The 18,690-nt window shown below is 44.8% G+C and overlaps 1 protein-coding gene across 3 annotated transcripts in view; it reads right to left on the minus strand.

Moving 5' to 3' along the window:
- KLHL6 (kelch like family member 6) overlaps positions 1-18,690 on the minus strand; it is a 55,337-nt gene that overhangs the window by 23,899 nt on the left and 12,748 nt on the right. For 2 of the 3 annotated variants that reach the window (XM_079922869.1, XM_079922871.1), the window contains exon 2: positions 10,898-11,063. The exons of the other annotated variant lie outside the window; for it this stretch is intronic. In XM_079922869.1, the coding sequence (XP_079778995.1) occupies positions 10,898-11,063 (166 nt within the window). The remainder of the gene's footprint in view (positions 1-10,897; positions 11,064-18,690) is intronic. 3 annotated transcript variants of the gene reach the window in all.

Consider the following 18,690-nt stretch of genomic DNA (forward strand, 5'->3'; position numbering starts at 1 on the left):
GAATCCTCGTTTTTGAGGCTTCAAGGGTAGTAAATGGAGGCAGGTACAGGAGCCAGAAGTTCTGGGCTTAGACCCCAGATCAAAGCTCCACCACTTGATGAGCTGGACTCTCTCTGAGCCACAGTCTCCTCATCTGGAAAGTGTTGGGAATAATAAACCCACCTTACAGGCTCATTAGGAGGGTATTACCTGGCTTGCTCACTCTCAGAAATACTGTCAATTTCAAATGGGATCATGTAGGGGAAAGAACATGATAAATTGCTACTTAAATGTGATCTATATTTACAATTTTTATCTTTATTTCCCCCTGGTAGCGTCTCACAAAGTGCCTTGAACGTAGCAGATACTCAGTACTTTGTGGTAGTTAGGTAGCAGAAAAAGTCAGAATCTGGTAGCAACGTGGATTGTATTACAGCCAAAACCCCACATCCCACTTCCTTATTCCACAATCTATAAACAGCAACTAGGGCATTCCAGGCTTACTTACTCAGGGAAGGATGAAAGGGTAGATGAAAGAAGACAATTTTGGCTTTTGTGTTTCTAAATACACTTTTAGAACTTACACTAGAAAAATAGTTTTGAAATACCGATTAGTGGTAATAACTGGGCCCTTTGACCTTCAAAATCTAGAATCCTAAAGAGTGTGTGCAAAAGTTTATGCCAAAACAGTAGAAATAGGAGAATGGATGATAATATAAGAGTCAGCTTTTCCCACACTGGAGGAAATAACAATTCTCAGGCCTGAAAGAGAGAGGAGAAACGGGGAGTCTAGTAATGGAGTGAGAAGCAGGTGTGGGTCCCTGGGAGGATCCCTCTGTCTCAATGCAGGCCAGAACTCCAGAGTAAGGGGGATGCTGGAAGCCCTTAGAGGCTGTGGATATGAGAACAAAAGAACATGTACCCTGACTGCCGAGATGAAATCAGAAAAGCAGAAGGCCAGTAGAGCAGCAGCAGAAGAGAAACTGCAGTGTGTTGTTTCTAGACAAAGCGGGCCTAGGGCAGTTGCTCTGAGCTCTCTACAGCTCCTGATCGGCACAGGAGAGGAAATGGATGCTTCTTGTGTTGCCCCTGAGAGGGACATGGAAATACTGAGAGGATTGGCAGGCCTGAAGAGGCCTTGAAAACAGGACAGAGAAAATGCAAAATGACCAGCAAGGACTGATGGCCAGAACCAGGTGGGACTGGCGACTTTCAGTTGATGCCAGTGGGGAAGGGGCTGATGATCAAGAGACAGACTGATGGGAATGTAGACGCTCCAGGAGGTGCCAGCATGGACCCATGATGCGAATGACCACGGTGAGCCTGAGCCAGATGCCCCTTTCTACAATGTTCTGGCACTGTGTAAATGCACCCTGCAACTACATAAGCAGCCCAAATCCTGAACTGATAAGGCTCTCCTGAAGTGGGTTGTCATTAAGTTGCCTACAGCTTCTGCCACTGGTAGAATGGGAAGCTCAGAATAGAGATTAAGTTCGATGTTAGAAAAATGATAGGTTTAGAAAGACAAATATCATATGATATCACTTACATGTGGGATCTAAAAAAATGATACAAATGACCTTATTTACAAAACAAAAATAGATTCATAGACATAGAAAACAAACTTATGGTTACCAAAGGGGATGGGGGGTGTGGGGAGAGATAAGTTAGGAGTTTGGGATTAACATATACACACTTCTATATATAAAATAGGTAATCAACAAGGACCTACTGTCTAGCACAGGGAACTATACTCAATATCTTGTAATAACCTATAATGGAAAAGAATCTGAAAAAGAATATATATATATATACACATATATATGTATAACTGAATCACTTTGCTGTATACTTGAAACTAACGCACTATAAATTAACTGTATTTCAATAATAAATTAAAAACACAAAAAAAGAAAAAGAATAGGTTAATTCACACTTTTTTTTTGCATACCTGAGTTTGTAGCCTAAGATTTAGACCCCTATACTAATTGGAATTCAAGAACAATACAAAATTTAAAAACAGGCAAAACTAATCCATGGTGGCATGGCTAGAGTAGTAGTTACCCCTGGGGAGGTACTTCCTGGGGAGGGCATGAGGGAGCATTTTGAGATGCCAGGAATGCTCTAGAGCTTGATCTGGGTGGTAGTTACAAGGTTCTATACCTAAATAAGAAAAATCATCAAGCTGTACACTTAAGATATGCACATTTTACTGAACATAAGTTATGCCTAAAAATTTAAAAGAGCAAACATTGAGATCAAACACAGAAATGCAAAGTTAAGAGAGATGCTCTGTGGGCAGCAGTAGGCTCACTGGGGAGACACCTGGTAACCCCAAGTGTCCAAGATTCCCCAGAGGGAGTTGGGTGAAAGGGTTTGCAGCTGTGCTGGTCACAGAGCACCATACTAAAGGCCCCAGCTGCCTTCAGGATCATGGCTTGTTTCAGGCCTCGCTCTGAGGGGTGGATACAGTATGTGTGGTGAAGAACACACAGGCTATGCACAGGAGTTAACTCAGGCTCCTCCTTCTCATTAGCCGTGAAACCCTGAGCATTTCCTTAGCATTGTTGAATCTTATTTCCCTCGTCTATAAATTGGGGGTAAAAATACCTACCTCATTTTAAATGAGATAAGACAGGCAAAATAGTTGTTCTGAAATACTCTGAAAATGGCAACCGTTACTGTCCTGTAGACCCAGGAAATTAACCCTGATTTCTTAACACTCACAGCAGCCACACAGCATCACTGATTGACAAGGGGAACGTGTGGGAGAGGGTGCATCAGACAGTAAACAGGTTGATTTTATCTGGATGGTGGTAAAGAAAGCGTTGGGTTGGTTTTCTTGCCTAGATCAACCGGCTATTCTGATGTTGAGTAGACATCATCTGTGGGTCCCTGTCAATAAGAGCAGAAATTCATCTGTACCTTACAGTAACGGGACCTACTTTTACCTAGGTGCCTGGCTCTTAGTAGGTGCTTAAAAATGAACAAGTGTCAGTATTAGCCTGTGGAACACTTCCTCCTCTACTAGCTCATGGCATTTCCAAGAGCCAGAATTGGGCTTCTTAGTGTCCTGTTGTAGGAGGTCAGGCAAATGTTGATGGCATCTTGAGCAGGTCCTCATATTCAGCTAGTGATGAACCAGAGCACCACATATTCACTGGCTCAACATGGTACATTTATGTACCATGTTCCAAGTACTGGGAAGCCAAGACGCCAACCCAGGCTATCAAGTCAGCCACTGACCACATGGCTCCCTCATCATACAGGTCTCACCAGCATCCATCCTGTCATTAGCAAAAGATACAATAGGAAAATAAGCAATGCCAGGACTTTCACCAAAGTCCCCTCAGACTGCCACCATGATGAAAGTTACATCACCTCCCCATGGGGTGCTGTGAAGACACCACATGAGTCTTCTCAGGCGCGGCCCAGGTGATCAGGCTGCCACTCCGACATCCCTCTTTCTTTCCTCACTTCAGCCGTAGGGACTCAGCCTGACCTCCTTTTTCATCCAAGCCCCTTCTAACCAGCTGCTCTGTATCTCGGGGATCCTTCCATCTAAGACTAAATGCAGGATGAGTATGGTCTCCCTGACCTCACATCTTCTTGCTGCCCTGAAGATAAGCTCACAAGCCCTTATTCTTTCATGAGGTTTTAATAATAAAAATGAAACTAACAGATAAGGCAAACTTCCCCAAACAAACATGGCAAAGTCCTCCAAGATTAAAAAATTGCCCAAGTTTTTATAGTCATGGTCCCTGATCTGTAGTTTCTGACCACCTGGCTTATGTAGAGCTCAGAAGCCTAGAAGTCCAGTTAAGGCAAGAGAGGGACATTTGCTTCTCTGGAGCCTCCACTGGGTGACAAGCATCTTAAAATCCCTGCCTCACATGTGAACAGGTTACTTGGGCCTTTTCTCTTAGGTGCTTCTCTTACCTTCTCTTACCTTCCCCCAAAACTACTTAGAGAAAATATGTTCCTCACCAAAACTGGCTACTAAATTATAGCCAGGTTACTGCAAATCTCCTCAAGTGGGCAGATCATGCAGTACCTAACACACCCAAAGTTCCCTCCAAAGAAACTGTCTGGCCCTATGTCATACCTCACTGGACCAATGGGCCCTTGACCCAAGGGCAATCAGTGTTAACAGGCTAGCCACTCGTGAAGTGGCCTCACGTGAAAACTCTTTTCAAAGAGCCATAGTGGTGATTGGCTTGGTCAACTGAATTCTCCCTTCTGCCTTTCTGGACTGGGAAATCCTGAGAGAGAAGCAATCAGTGTTTAACAGGAAGAGATTAAGAGGAGGCCTGAGAAGAGAAGCAGAAAATGAGAGAGCAGCTGAGCCACATCAAAGGTGTGAAAATTAAGAAAGCTTTACTACTGGATGTCACAGGGAAACCAAGATAATCTGATTCCAGCTGATTTCAGTTCCACAAAGGAGGTATTGGCTTCTGTGGAGGTTCTAAAATGACAAAATAAAATGCCAACTCTGGCACACTTTCCCTGAAAGGCAGGTATTATTGTCATCCTGATTTTACAAATGAGAAAGCTGAGTTTCAGAAAATTTAAGTAACTTGTCCACAGCTACACAGCAAATAAGTGACTGAACTGGGATATAAACCCAGGTTCTGCCTGACTCCAAAGCCCATGTTCTTTCTGTTCCACCACCCTGCCTTATAAGAGACCATTACAGATAACTGTATATGTTTGACATCTAGAGAGACCCCAACGATATTATCCAGCATTGAAAAGAACAAGACAGGGCTTCCCTGGTGGCGCAGTGGTTGAGAGTCCGCCTGCCGATGCAGGGGACACAGGTTCGTGCCCCGGTCCGGGAGGATCCCACATGCCGCGGAGCGCCTGGGTCCATGAGCCATGGCCGCTGAGCCTGCGCGTCCAGAGCCTGTGCTCCGCAACGGGAGAGGCCACAACAGTGAGAGGCCCGCATACCGCAAAAAAAAAAAAAAAAAAAAAAAAGAAAAGAAAAGAACAGGACAGCTCTACACGTGCTGACCTGTAACAACCTCCAAAACTTATCGTGAAGCTAAATAAAGCAAGACATCAAAATAGAGTGTTTACTGTGCCAACATTTGCGTTTAAAAAATGGAGGCAATGAGCGAGTGATAGATGCACATATACACTGTACGTGCATAGAACAGGAAGGACAGCAAGACAGGAAAAAGGAAGCTAAGAGTGAAGATGGCAAATGTTTCACTGTATCTCCTTATATTTCTAAATTTAGAACAGGCATATGTCTTATCCATCCAAAAGAGTAAATAATATTTTAAAACCACAGAGTGATTTCAACAACCTATAAACATCTGTCCCTTATGGTGCCTTCAGGCATGAAAATATTCCCAGTTTTCTATGTCTGAGACTTCAAAGCAAGTAGTCCAGAAACAATATCAGTCAGAAAGCGAGTTAAACAGATGTCCAAAAGCTCACAGTACTCTTCTCTTATTTTCATAAGAATTAACACTCACAGGAAAATGAATAAAATAGCTTCAGAGAGAAACTATTTTTTTCCAAGAAGGTAAATAAGATTTGGAAAATTTTGAGGTGAGGGATTACCAGAATAGGAGAATCAACAATAAACAAAGCTTGCTGTAGTTCTATCCTGTCTCCATCTTCCTCTTCAATCCCTCTCATTAAAGCTCATTAAACTCTCCACTGAAGCTCACCACTTGGAGAAAATGAAAAGAAGAAGAAGACGGAGAAGACAAAACTTTATGCCAAAATAATCTCCAGGTATATTAAAGATTTAGGTATCAAATCTGTAGATGTAAAAAGATTAAATGAACTTATAAGTGAGTAAGTACATAATCAAGCAATGGGGAAGGTCTTTCTAAAAAGACAAACCAAAGGCAAAAACCATCAAGGAAATGATCAATAAACCTGACTAAATACTAGTTTTAAGCTTTGTACATTAAAAAACTGTAACTAACAATTATGAGTCATATTACCAATGGAAAATATTTGCAACAGTATTACAAAAGATTAGACTCTTTACTATCTAAACGGTTTTTATAGGTCTCTTGAAAAATCACCCAAAACTGAAAGGAGAACAAGAAACAGAAACACAAACTTCATCCACAATGAAACCAAGAGACATCAGTAACCCCAAACCACACAATATAAAGACTGGTAAGTGACTTTGCTGAGAGGACAGAGGTCACACTAAATTTTTCCCTCAGAATCCAAACAAGTAGGAATATTAAAGTCCCCCCAAACCAGGAAGACCAGGGTAGGTGGGAGCTGACAGCAGGGAGTTGGTTTAAGAAGTTAAGCCTCTTGGTTCTCCTCCTTACTTCTTGCAGTCTAACAACTCCCACTTCCACTGGAAAAGAAGATTTATCCTGTGGAGAAACCAGACCAGAAAGGTTCTGGACTCAGGGACACCAGAAACTGAAGAAGACACATGAGGACATCTTAGTTAAAATACAGGGGTTAAGCAAAGATTTGCACACACACCTACACCTACGTAACCGGTCCAGAATACATGCAGTTGACTTATAACCCCCGGCAAAAGACTGAATGATCTTTATCTGGAGAAACTGAATGGCCCTAGGAAAAGTTCAGCAACTACTGACATTTAAGGAGCCCAAATAAAAAAACTGGCAGGCCACCTGATAACCCTGGTAAAACTCTCTAGTCTGCTCGCTTCCCATTCTACTCCACGTGCACTGAGTTGAACCTAGTATATTAAGGCCTCAATATAAAATATGACTGGATAGCAAGGGTATTTGAAGAAACCCTCTGTAGTAGTTGAATGGTGGCTCCCCAAAATATATGTCAACGTCTTAATCCCAAGAATCTGTGACCGTTACCTTATACGGCAAAAGAGTAAATGTTACTTTACATGGCACGAGGCATGACTAGGTCAAGTAGCATGAGAGGAGAAGCTTACCTGGTGGGCCCTACATGCAATCACATATATCTTTATAAAACACAGACACACAGAAGAGGAGGAGACAAGGTGACATGACTGCAGAGATTGGAGTGGAGTAAAGAGATGTCAAAAAGCCACCAGAAACTGGAAGAGGGCAAAGAACAGGTTCTCCGTTAGAGTCTCCACAGGGAGTATGGCCCTGCTGACACTTTGATTTTGGACTTCCGTCCTCCAGAACTGTGACAGAATAAATTTCTGTTGCTTTAAGCCACCCAGTTTGTGGTAATTTGTTATGGTAGCAGTCCTAGGAAACTGATACGCCCTCTAAGATGAAAGTTGGAGACCTAAGCAAACACACAGAGTAAAGGAACTCAAAAGAAAGAGAAGGCAGAAGAAAACTTCAAACATATTATAATAGTCTCCAAGAAATAAGAATAGGAATCTATTAAAATAAATAGCAAGGATATGGTGGCAGAAATTAAAAACTCACAGAAGAGTTGAAATATACAGTTGAGGAAATCTCCTAGAAAGTAGAACAGAAAGGTCATTAGGAAAGAAAAGATAAGAAAAAAATTAAATTCAGAAGGTGCGACACTTAACTAATAATAGCTCCAGAGCACAGAATAGATAAAAGAGTTGGAAGAAAAGTATCAAAGAGAAAATACAAGAAAAGTTCCCAGAATTGAAAGACATGAATCTCCCAGTAGAAGAAACGAATATAATAAGTGAAAAAAGACACACAGCAATTGTAAGTGCTGTTGCAGGAATGAATCTATTGACATAAAAAAAAAGATGATATACAATATGGATGAAATAGATGAAAAAACACGTGTCCAGTGGTAACCTATTCTTACAAAATATGTACATACTAGATAACAATATAGAGCACTGCCTTCAAAATGTCAAAGAAAATTATTTTCAACCTTGAATTTTATACCCAGGCAAAATATCAATCAAATATGAAGGGAAGGGGCTTCCCTGGTGGCACAGTGGTTGGGTGTCTGCCTGCCAATGCAGTGGATACGGGTTCGTGCCCCGGTCCGGGAAGATCCCACATGCCGCGGAGCGGCTGGGCCCGTGAGCCATGGCTGCTGAGCCTGCGCGTCCGGAGCCTGTGCTCCGCGACGGGAGAGGCCACGGCAGTGAGAGGCCCGCGTACCACAAAAAAAAAAAAAAAAAATGAAGGGAAAACAAAAATATTTTTAGACATTTAAGTCTCAAAAAATTTCTCTCTTAAATACTCTTTCATTGTAAGATATTAAAGATTGTGATCCATAAAAATGTGGGAGTATACAAGAAAGAAGATATGGGATCCAGGAAGAGAAAATCCAACTTAGAAATGAGGTAAAAGGGACTCCCAGTATGACAGCAAAGGGAACTCCCAGGATAACAACTGTGCAACAGGCCTAGAGAGTGACCAGTTAAAATTAGAGCAGGAGGAGAGAGGGAAAAGAAGTTATCTAAAATTGATGCCTCAAGAGATAACAGTGCACACAAATCATTTAGAAATCTGGAAGTAGATAAATGAAGAAACATTTAAAAACATGTGAAAGTAATTGTTCCAGAAGAGTGAGCTGAAGGAGGGGGTGGGAATAGGAGATTACTTCTTCATTTTAAGACTTTTAGCTATAGATTACTTTTAAAGCTTGTATTAGTTTCGTACAGCCGTCACAACAAATTACCACAAACTTGGCAATTTAACCAACCAGAAATTTATTCTCTCACAGTTTTGGTAGTCAGAGGTCTGAAATCAAGTTGTCAGTAGAGTTGGCTCTCTCTGCAGGCTCTGAAGGAGATTCCTTTCCATGTCTGTCTCCTATCTTCTCTCTCCTTGGTATTCCCTGGTTTGGTTGTTTTACTGACAAGGAAACTGGGGCACAGCAAAATTATGAAATACACCCAAAGTCACACAGCCAATAAGTGGTGGAGCTGGCATTTAAATCCAGCAGTCTGGCTCCAAGCTGTGCTATTACCACCCTGCTAGCTGCCTCTGTATAATCAATGCACAGAAAAGGACCCGGAAGCGTATATACTAAGGATGCTGCCATATTGCCTCTGAACAGAAAGAGGTTGTAGGTAATTTTTATGTTCTTTTTGCTTGTATGGATTTCTAATTTTCTGAAATGAGTTTGTAATGTTATTACAATTTATAAATATTACAACCTGCATTTTAAAAACAACATTATCTCCTCAGCCTATCATATAAGACCTACTTTCAGTTAGTGGGAAAAACAGGAGACCTTGTTACTAGATCCAACACTGTCACTCAAGGCACACAGTAAGTGCTCAATACAATTTGTATTCATTAAGCATCTACTCTGGTGTCAGACACTGTACTTGAAGCTTAATAAATGCTATTGCTATTATTATTGTCAGTGTTACCTGTCCATCTTTAGACAAGTCAACAACACTTTCTGGACCCCAGGAAAGGATATTAGCATGAAGGTAACAATAACTGTGGTTTGATTGAATTATGGTGAATGGGGTGATTCTGCTCAAGCTTATTGGTCCTTTGGGGGGAAGCAGTGAAGAAGGGATACTTGCCTTGTAAGAGAAATTTCCCAAACAGCATAAAAGCTGAACTAGAGAGAGTCCCTTCCATAACACAAGAAGGATTTCCCTGAAGTTAGACTGGTGGAATAGTGGGTAGAGGGGATGAGTTGGGGATGTTGAGCCTGAGGTTGCTGAGCCCCTCCCTCTACATAACAAAGGAAGTTTCCCTGCCAGTGAATAAGGCTGAGGGTTTAAGCAGATAAGGAGAGAGAAAGGACAAGGGGCTGGGTGAACAGGTGGTAACTGACTTGGCCACATTGCCAGGTAAGGCGTGACCAGTCCTTTGGGAAGTAACTTGTTCTGTATCTTTAAAATGCCCTGAGGAAACTGAGACAAAATTGGCTAACACTGCAGAAACCCATTACTCAGAATCATCAGTGCTCTTCCATGGTTGATTTTTCTCCCTCTTTACACTTTCCCTTCCTTGCTGGGCTTCCTAAATCCTGCCTAGACTCCAACCTCACAAAGATAATCCAATTGCCCATGATCTTGACCCTAGACTCCTCTTTCCCCACCTTCCCAGACTTTGTGTTCTGTTCTTTTCAACTGCTGACCTACTGATGATCCAAGAGGATGCCAACTCCCAAACTCCCAAACCATGGGCAAGATCTGATGCTTGTCTTCAGTCCCTGGGAATGACCTGGCCTGTCCCTGGACTCTGTTTATCATAAATCTCGACATCCTCAGTGGGATAATCTCTGTCATAACCCAATGGAACCGAGCTCAAGGTGCAATCTTAGACCTAGGCAAAGATGGTAACTCAAGCTGGATCTCCTGTGATAATTGTGGATGCAATTGACGTAATCTGTGGGTCTAATTATTTTATGAAGCTAACTATAATTATTATAATCAGACTGAAACACAGTTAAATGCAAACAATAAAACTTAATTCTGAGGGTTCTCTATTCATCTTCCATGACACCCCTCATGAGAAGTGCTCTTCTTTCACACCCACCACAAATTGCTGAGCAGCAAAGTTCCTGCTTCCCCTGGAATCTAGACACTGCTCCCTGAGAGGCTGCCCAGTATAGTGGCATACATGTGGCCCCTGGGCTCAGAAAGCCCAGGGTTCAAATCACAGCCTTGTGTCTTATTCTCTATGTGCCTTGCTTTCCCCACCCGCAAAGTAGGGGAAAGTGACTATCTCCCTGGGTTGTGCTAAGGAGTAGAAGGTACATATATGAAATGGTGACTGCAGTCCCCACTCCAATTAGGCTTCTGTACATTGTAGTCATTGTTCCTGGAGTCAGGAACCAAGTGTAGGTTCTAGGCACCAAGCTCCCCTGGCTTCATCGCATTAAGGGGTCAATGACTCAGCTCTCCACTCCCCGGGAAATTTCAAGTAAGCACAAGCCCAGCTAAGTGTGTATGTGTGTCCCAGGTACAGGCCTGGGAGCCAGGCCAGGCAGGTCTCCAGAGAACTGCTGCTTTTTTCTCTCCAGAGGAGAGCACTGGGCCTGTTTGTTCACACACCTGGAAAAGGTTAGCAGCTTCCAGGACCCGCTGGACGTTCTGCTTGGTGATCAGCGCCTTGCTGGTGTACGTGTAGTTCAGAAGAGTGTGCATGGTCTCCGCGTCGACCCCTTTGATGATGATCCTCTCCTCATACTTTTCCTTTAAATCATTGCAGAACATGGCCCTGGGAGAGAGATATGTGAATGTGAGTCCAACCGTGACCGTTGGTTCCAAATCTAAACAGACCCCCTTCAGACCTGTCTGCCCCCATGGGACAGTGAGGTTCCCAAGGTCGGAACCTGGGGCGATTGCTCTTCATCCCTCAGCACCCAGGACCCACCAGATGTTCCATGAGTGCTTACTGAACTAATGTGTCCTGCTCTGCTGGGCCCAAGTGTCTTCCCCAAGGCAGTCCCAGGCAGGAAGAAAGACATTAAGAAAAGAGAGAGAGAAAGAGAGGAAGAAATCACTGAGAAAAAAGAGAGAGGAAGAAATCACTTGACAAGCTGATTTTTTTTTGTTTAATTTATTATTTTTGTCTGTGTTGGGTCTTTGTTGCTATGCGCAGGCTTTCTCTAGTTGCGGCGAGCGGGGGCTACTCTTCGTTGCGGTGCGCAGGCTTCTCATTGCGGTGGCTTCTCTTGTTGCGGAGCACGGGCTCTAGGCGTGCGGGCTTCAGTAGCTGTGGCTCGTGGGCTCAGTAGTTGTGGTGCACGGGCTTCGTTGCTCTGCGGCATGTGGGATCTTCCCAGATCAGGGCTCGAACCTGTGTCCCCTGCATTGGCAGGCGGATTCTTAACCACTGCGCCACCAGGGAAGCCCCGACAAGCTGATGTTTGAACCTGTTGTTTTAGCCCATGAGGTCTTCTCCCCTGGGTCTCCCTCTGCCCTTCTTCCTGTCTTTTTTTTTTTTTTTGCGGTACGCGGGCCTCTCACTGTTGTGGCCTCTCCCGTTGCGGAGCACAGGCTCCGGACGCGCAGGCTCAGCGGCCATGGCTCACGGGCCCAGCCGCTCCGCGGCATGCTCCAGAGCATCAACTCTGCTGTTGGGTCACCCAGATCTGCAATCATCTCAGGGGGTAAAGTGGATGTTACCCACATGAATGTCGTGTACATGAATATATGAGTAACAGGACGTTTAGCAGGAGAGGGTGGGCAGTGATGATGGGGTAAAATGAAGCTTCATGTAACTGAGGCAACATATCAGTGGAATCCTACCAAAGTGAAATTTAGAAGTACCCCTTCACCTAAAATGTGATTTTAAAATTAGTAAAAGGTGAATTTCGTTGAATCTGCATGATCTCAAACATTCTAATGAAAACTGAAAAAGTCTACTGTAGAGATGTTTTAATATTAAATGAGATAGGTATATAAATTGTCTCATTCAATGCCTTGCACTTCAAGGGGCTCTTCTGAAGCCTATGTATTTTGGGGGTCCCATGTGACATGATTATTGGGATCTCTGGGATCATCTGGACTCTTGATCAGGCTGTCACTGCTAGACACAGCTTCTGAATTCTCTTGGAATCAATCACTGAATAACATCCTGGCCCAGCTCAGCCAATACTTAACTGGGTGTCTGGAATCCCCTGAAGCCAACCCTCAATAGCTAGTGATGTGTTATAGGGGAATGGGGGAGCAAGATGAGGGAGGGGAGGAGGCCAAGCAAAACAGAAGTCATACAGAAAGTCACTTTGGCCTAGTCCTGCAAGGGACCTCTGGAGAATACATTCCAGAATTGTCCCCAAAAGAGGCAAAGAAGCTGGGCTGTGATACTCCAGCACCTTGTGACAGTCTTAGTTACAGGCCACCCCAGAAGTAGGTAAATTCTCACGCCCTTCTGGTTTTTCTTTTTTTTTTTGGCGATACGCGGGCCTCTCACTGTTGTGGCCTCTCCCGTTGTGGAGCTCAGGCTCCAGACGCGCAGGTTCAGCGGCCATGGCTCACGGGCCCAGCCGCTCCGCGGCATGCAGGATCCTCCCGGACTGGGGCACGAACCCGCATCCCCTGCAACGGCAGGCGGACTCCCAACCACTGCGCCACCAGGGAAGCCCACCTTCTGGGTTTTGATGTGTGTGGGTGTGCATGTGCACAAGCAGCGTGATTCCAGGAGCCTAGAGGAGGGTGGGAAGAAGCGCTGCAGTGCTGGCTTTTGGAAGGTGGAGGGGCTGGGCTGTCTAGGCTCTGACGCTAACTCACCACATGACTTTGTACAAGGGAGCAAACCTCAGTTTCCTCTTCTGTGGAATGATATAACAATGGTCCTGACCCCAGTGAGCTGCTGGGAAGAATAAGATAATTACCACTCACCAAGTGGCTGGAACAATACCCAGCACTCACTAAGGGAAGGCGTCTCAGACCAGGTCAGAGGAATCTCGGCAGGCTGTGGGAGATACTCGGAGCAGGCAGCCGACTGCACTCTGACTCACAAGCCGGGACCTGCCAGCATTGGGCTTGGTCCAGTCAGGTCCCTGCACGGCTGTGCACCACCCATTCAGCATAGAGTTAGGGCTAGGGCCGCTCACAAACTGACTTAGAGACATTAGCATGGTGTGGGCACACAGTAGGAGCTCAATAAATGTTCATGGGAGAGAGAGGAAAGGAAGTGCTCCAAAGACTGTCCTTCCTCTGGGGCTTTTCTGGCCTGGTTTGGGTCCCAAAGTCCCAGCATTTCTCTGCTTTCCTCTGAGACTTTTTTCACTGATTTTCTGCCACCTAAATAAACTCTCCTGGGCCCCAGACACCATGCTGAACACAGATAACATGAAACTAAGGAGAAAACTACATATTTCTCATAGACCAAACTCCTAGGCCTCCTGCTGCTGTCTAGGAGATCCATGGATACACTTTAGCAAAGTTGGGACCCCCTGGGCAAAATGGGCCATCCCTAGGTTTCCACTTTAATAACAGTAATCTCTCACATCTATGTGTATAGCCTTTGTAGGGCAAACAGCATCATCTCTTTTGATTATTATACCCATTTTATAGGTGATAGACTGAGGTAAAAGTTAAGTGAATTGCCTAGGACCCTACAGGTTGTCGGCAATAGAATGGGGACAAGAACCTAGGACTTTGGGCTCTTAATCTGGAGCTCACCAGTGCACTAAAATCAAGAAAATCAGCAGTAATTCAAAGCCATTTTTAGGGGGTCAAACTAAGTGTCAGCACTGAGTGAACCAGACCACATTTTGCTCCCCAAGAGCACAGCTGGGTTAGTTACTAACCATTTCCCCCTTAGCTTTTACAGGAGGTAAATAAAATTTTTGTGTAATAACAATATTTTCTAGACAGACACTGACCAAGTCTCATGAGATTCTTATAAAACAGAGGTAGCTATGAAGATCCTCTTTTTACAGTTAGAAATAATCTCAGAGTAGGGAGTCAGTTGCCCAATACTTCAGCAGTGAGTCAGTGCCAATCCCAAAATAGAGCTCATCTCCCACAACAGCCATGAAGACAGCCATGGGCCCAATAGTCTCCTGGAATGAAGTCAGGCCATGGCCCCATCACTCTGCCTGGGCTTCGCTCCCCACCAAGCTCTGCCAACCTCACTCCCAACTTCATTCAGGTCTCTACTCAGATGTCCCCTCCTCAGGGTGACCATCCCTGACGCTCAGTCTAAGACAGTCACTCTCTAACATCATCTCTTTTGTTTTTCTTCATAACCCTGTAACAACCTGAAATTATATTACACATCTATTGTTAGCAAGTTTAATAATTGTCTCCCTGCTAGAATGTGAGCTGAGTGAGGGCAGGGGTTGTGCCATGTTCAATGCTATATCCCTGAGGCTAGAATAGTGCCTGGAACCTAGTAGAGACTCAGTAAATATCTGGAGAGAGAATAAATGAATGAATGAGCTTGTGCTTCTAGCCCTCGTATGTTTGCTTTCGACAGGAATCTGCACCTCCAAGAATTATCAAACACTCTCTGAAGCATGAGGCTGAAGAGGCTGCCCATAGAGAACCGAGTCTAGGGCCTGGAGCTTAAAGAGGACACACCCACACGAGAACTTTCCACTCACAAATTCAATGAGTTCTTGATGCTCCAACAGTTTCTAAATGTCATCCACTCAGGATTTTTCAACAGCCCAGCTTCGCTATGGCCCACCCCCTCCCCAGGCCTCCACACCTGCCACTGAACTTCCTGCTTCCTGAACCTCTAACCCCAATCACAGTCCTATAAACAAATATTCACCTCCACCACCCCCACTCTCTCATTCTTAGACCAGCTCCACCCATGCTGACCCCTGCTCTGTTCATCTTCTAATCCCTTCGCCATCCCGTTCGTACCAGGAGCTAACTCTTCTGCATCAGTGAGGTATTCAGGGTTGGAAATAGCTCTAACACTGGTTGCAGACTGAGTTAAATTCTACTTAAGGTTATATGTCTCTATGTATACATTGGCTAAAAATATTTTTAAATTAGTAATCATGTGCTGCTCAATGAACATTATACTGTTAAGAAAGGATTATTGGATATAAACCCAATATGGCCAATCAAAGGGGATTCCACTCCAAAGGAAGCAGGGAGTCAGCAGATGCAAGGGTGACCTAGCAAGGGATGACATCACTATAGTCCCCCAGCACCTCTAAGCTGAAGACACCAAACCTTCCACCTGCCATTTCCTAAACAAAGGATGTATGTAGGCATTTGGCTCAGCCAAGTTTCTGACCTCAAGCTGTTCCCTAAGCCCTACCATGTAGACCCTGTCCCAACACATGAGTCCTGCCCACATCCTTGGCCTGCAGACACTCCAACCTCAAGGACAGTGGGTCTCAAAGTATATTCCATGGGTAGCTTGCATAAGAATTCCTGGGGTGTTTGCTAAGAATGCAGAATTCTGAACCTCACCCACCCTAGACCTACTGAATCAAAATCTCTGGCAGTGGGAATATGAACGCTATCTGGTTCACCCAGCCCCCGCCCATAATTGTTTTGCAAACCAAAGTTTAAGAACCAATGCCCTAGAGGGAGGTCACCTCACTTTCCAACCCAGCTCCCCTTGGCTCACCCTGAGAATGAGGAGATTGGACAAAGGTCCAGGTCGAGGAAACTGGCTGTGGTTCTGGGACAGACATGTCCTTGAAAGTCTTCCCTCCCTGTAGATGCTCATCTTCTGAGATCCAGCCCTCCTAGAATTCCATGAGGCCTAGGGCTGGCCCCCAAATTGGAAGTGGGGATGGGGGTAGTACTCCTCTTCCCCTTCCCAACCTGGTGGGGTTTTAGATGGAAGCAGGTCTTGTCCTGGCCTCTTAAGTCTTTCTCTAACTTAGCTGTTTATACAGAGCCCCTGCAGCTTATATTCAAGTAACACATTTCATTAGATCTAGTAGTTCTGAAACAGGATGTGGTGGCAAAACCCTATAGTCACAAACAGTGCACAATTCCCTGTTCTTAATCTGCTGTGCACATGCGAATCTCACACACCTGGAGGGATGCCTTCAGAGGATTGGGAGGTTCATGGGCATCTCTCTTTCCACTCCAGAGACATGACTAACAGCACTTTGTTGTCTCTCTCTGGGGCCTGGAGTCAGCTCCCTGAATTCACAGCTGCTGGCTCAGTATTTGCTCCAAGCTGACAGATGAGCTGGAACCCCAGAGCTGCCCCTGCCTGACTCTAAACATCATCGGACCTCAAAAGAACTGCCTCTACTAAGCTCCTTGCCCAAGTTCACCGTTCCTCAAGGATGCTGAACATGTACCCCTAGGGAACCAGAATGCCAGCCATGTTTCTATAGAATCAGAGTCCCTCTCAGCCCTACTGGACCATTGCTGGGGTCTCTGCATGCCGTGGATGGCCTCAGCCCATCCAAATTTGTGACAGAAAGAAGGGCTTGTACTGACCTGCAGGGTCAGACAGGCTCAACATCAGTCACAGCAAATGCTTGTGGCCAGAATTCAGCAATGATTCAGCCACAAAGACATAACGGAAAGTTCTTGCTTTGGCTGCCCAACATCATTCCTAATCACTTTAGGAGGAGGAACCAGATTTTCCTTTGGGGAACGACCCCTCCTGCAATACCAGTCTGGTAGGATGTCTCCCAAGCCACAGTGATTGGGTCACAGATGGGCCCAGGAAGAAGCCAGTCCAATTGAAGCCAATTCCAGAACTTTCTCTGGAATTATTGGGAAAGAGAAGCTCTCTTCCCACTGCAGTTGCTGAGCTGAGAGAAATAAAAGTTCAGAGCTGCTAGAGACCTTCTTGCTTCCATGTGTAAAGAGCCCCCTGAGAGAGAGACCAACACAAAGGAGAGACAAGAGACAGACTGTGAAACTGAGCCCTGATGACATTATATGAGCACAATGGTCCAACTAACCCTGAAACCAATACCACTGGACTTTTAAATCATGTGAGCAAATAAATTCTTTTTTTATATGCTTGAACCAATTGGAACTGAATATCTGCCATTTGCAATGCACAGTCCTGACCGACACAACTGGACAAGAGAAATCCTGAATAAAAACTGGGACCAAATGCTAAAGAAGACTAAATAAAAAGTCTCAACATTGCTAAAGACTAAATAAAAAGTCTCAACATTGCTATACAAGGCTCTTCACAGTCTGATCTGTGCACCCACTTCCCCATCCCATGATGTATCAATAGCTAGCAGTTTCCAACATGTGCCTCTGTTTACATCAACACCTTTGGGCTGCAGACAGGACTCTCTGTGTACACTCTATAGGGCCTATTTTTAATGTGTCTTTTCCCTCTATTAGATTCATGAGGATCTTAATGGCAAGGGTTGGATTTTATTTCTCTCTCACTTCTTATTTACTGGCCCACAGTAGGCACTCAATATTTGTTGGATGGATGGATGGATGAAAAGGAAGCTACACGTGCAGCTCAGTCCTATACTTGCTCCTGTAGGCCAAGTGGACTCCCCTTGTCTCCAAACCCACATTTCTCCTCTAACTGCCATGAGAATAAATAACAAGGACCTCCAAGACCAATTGATTGGAGCAAAGTATGTGTGTGAAGAACTATATTTTCCAGTGATTTTCTAAATCAGAACCCCAAGCCCATGGTGTTTATCCTAAGCCTTCCTACCTGAGATTTTACATTACAAAACATGGTGGTTGTTCTTCACTTTAATTTGCTTTTGCACATCTTCCACTTCCTTGCCCAAAGGTGAAACCTGGCTTCTGCTAACGAAACACCGCTTCCCTCACAACCCCCTTCAATGAGGTCTGCTCTGATTCTCACTTCCCTTAGTCTGGGAGTCAACATTTGTGCCTACTATCCACTGTCACACCCTGACTAGGCTGTTGCCCCGGAGGCTCCTTGTCACTCTCTTTTTCCAAACATTTTCCATCTCAACACCCCCCCCCACCAAGTACCCCACGTTGGTCTCCTTATGGCCTCCATGTCATTATCCGGAAATCAAGGATCAGCCTCTGCTTAGAGATTTTTCTGAGCGTTCCCTGGCTCTGACCACTTAAAAACATGCGAACTGGTCCCAATCCTCACTCCAAGGTATTCAAACGTTGAGGCTTCCCCAGTCCTAAAAGTTATCCCTACTGTGACAGGGCAAAGATGATCATAAATGTGTTCCAGACTTCTCCCACCACCAGCTGCCACAGAGGAATCCGGACTTCCAGGCCTGTTCTTTGGGCTTTTATGATACAGAATCCAGAGGAAAGTGGGAGGGCGAAAGGAGATCTTCTAGCTGGGGATGGAGAGGAGTTTTGAAGCAAGAGGCAAAGGAGGAGTTGCCTCAGGCTGGGCTACCCTCAGAGCTGCCCAGACGGGGCCAGAGTTGGGGCTGACATTCAATCTGCACTCACCAAGTCCTGAGCCCTGATGTGGACAG

Source organism: Stenella coeruleoalba, assembly GCF_951394435.1.
Source record: "Stenella coeruleoalba genome assembly, chromosome: 5".
Lineage (NCBI taxonomy): Eukaryota > Metazoa > Chordata > Mammalia > Artiodactyla > Delphinidae > Stenella > Stenella coeruleoalba.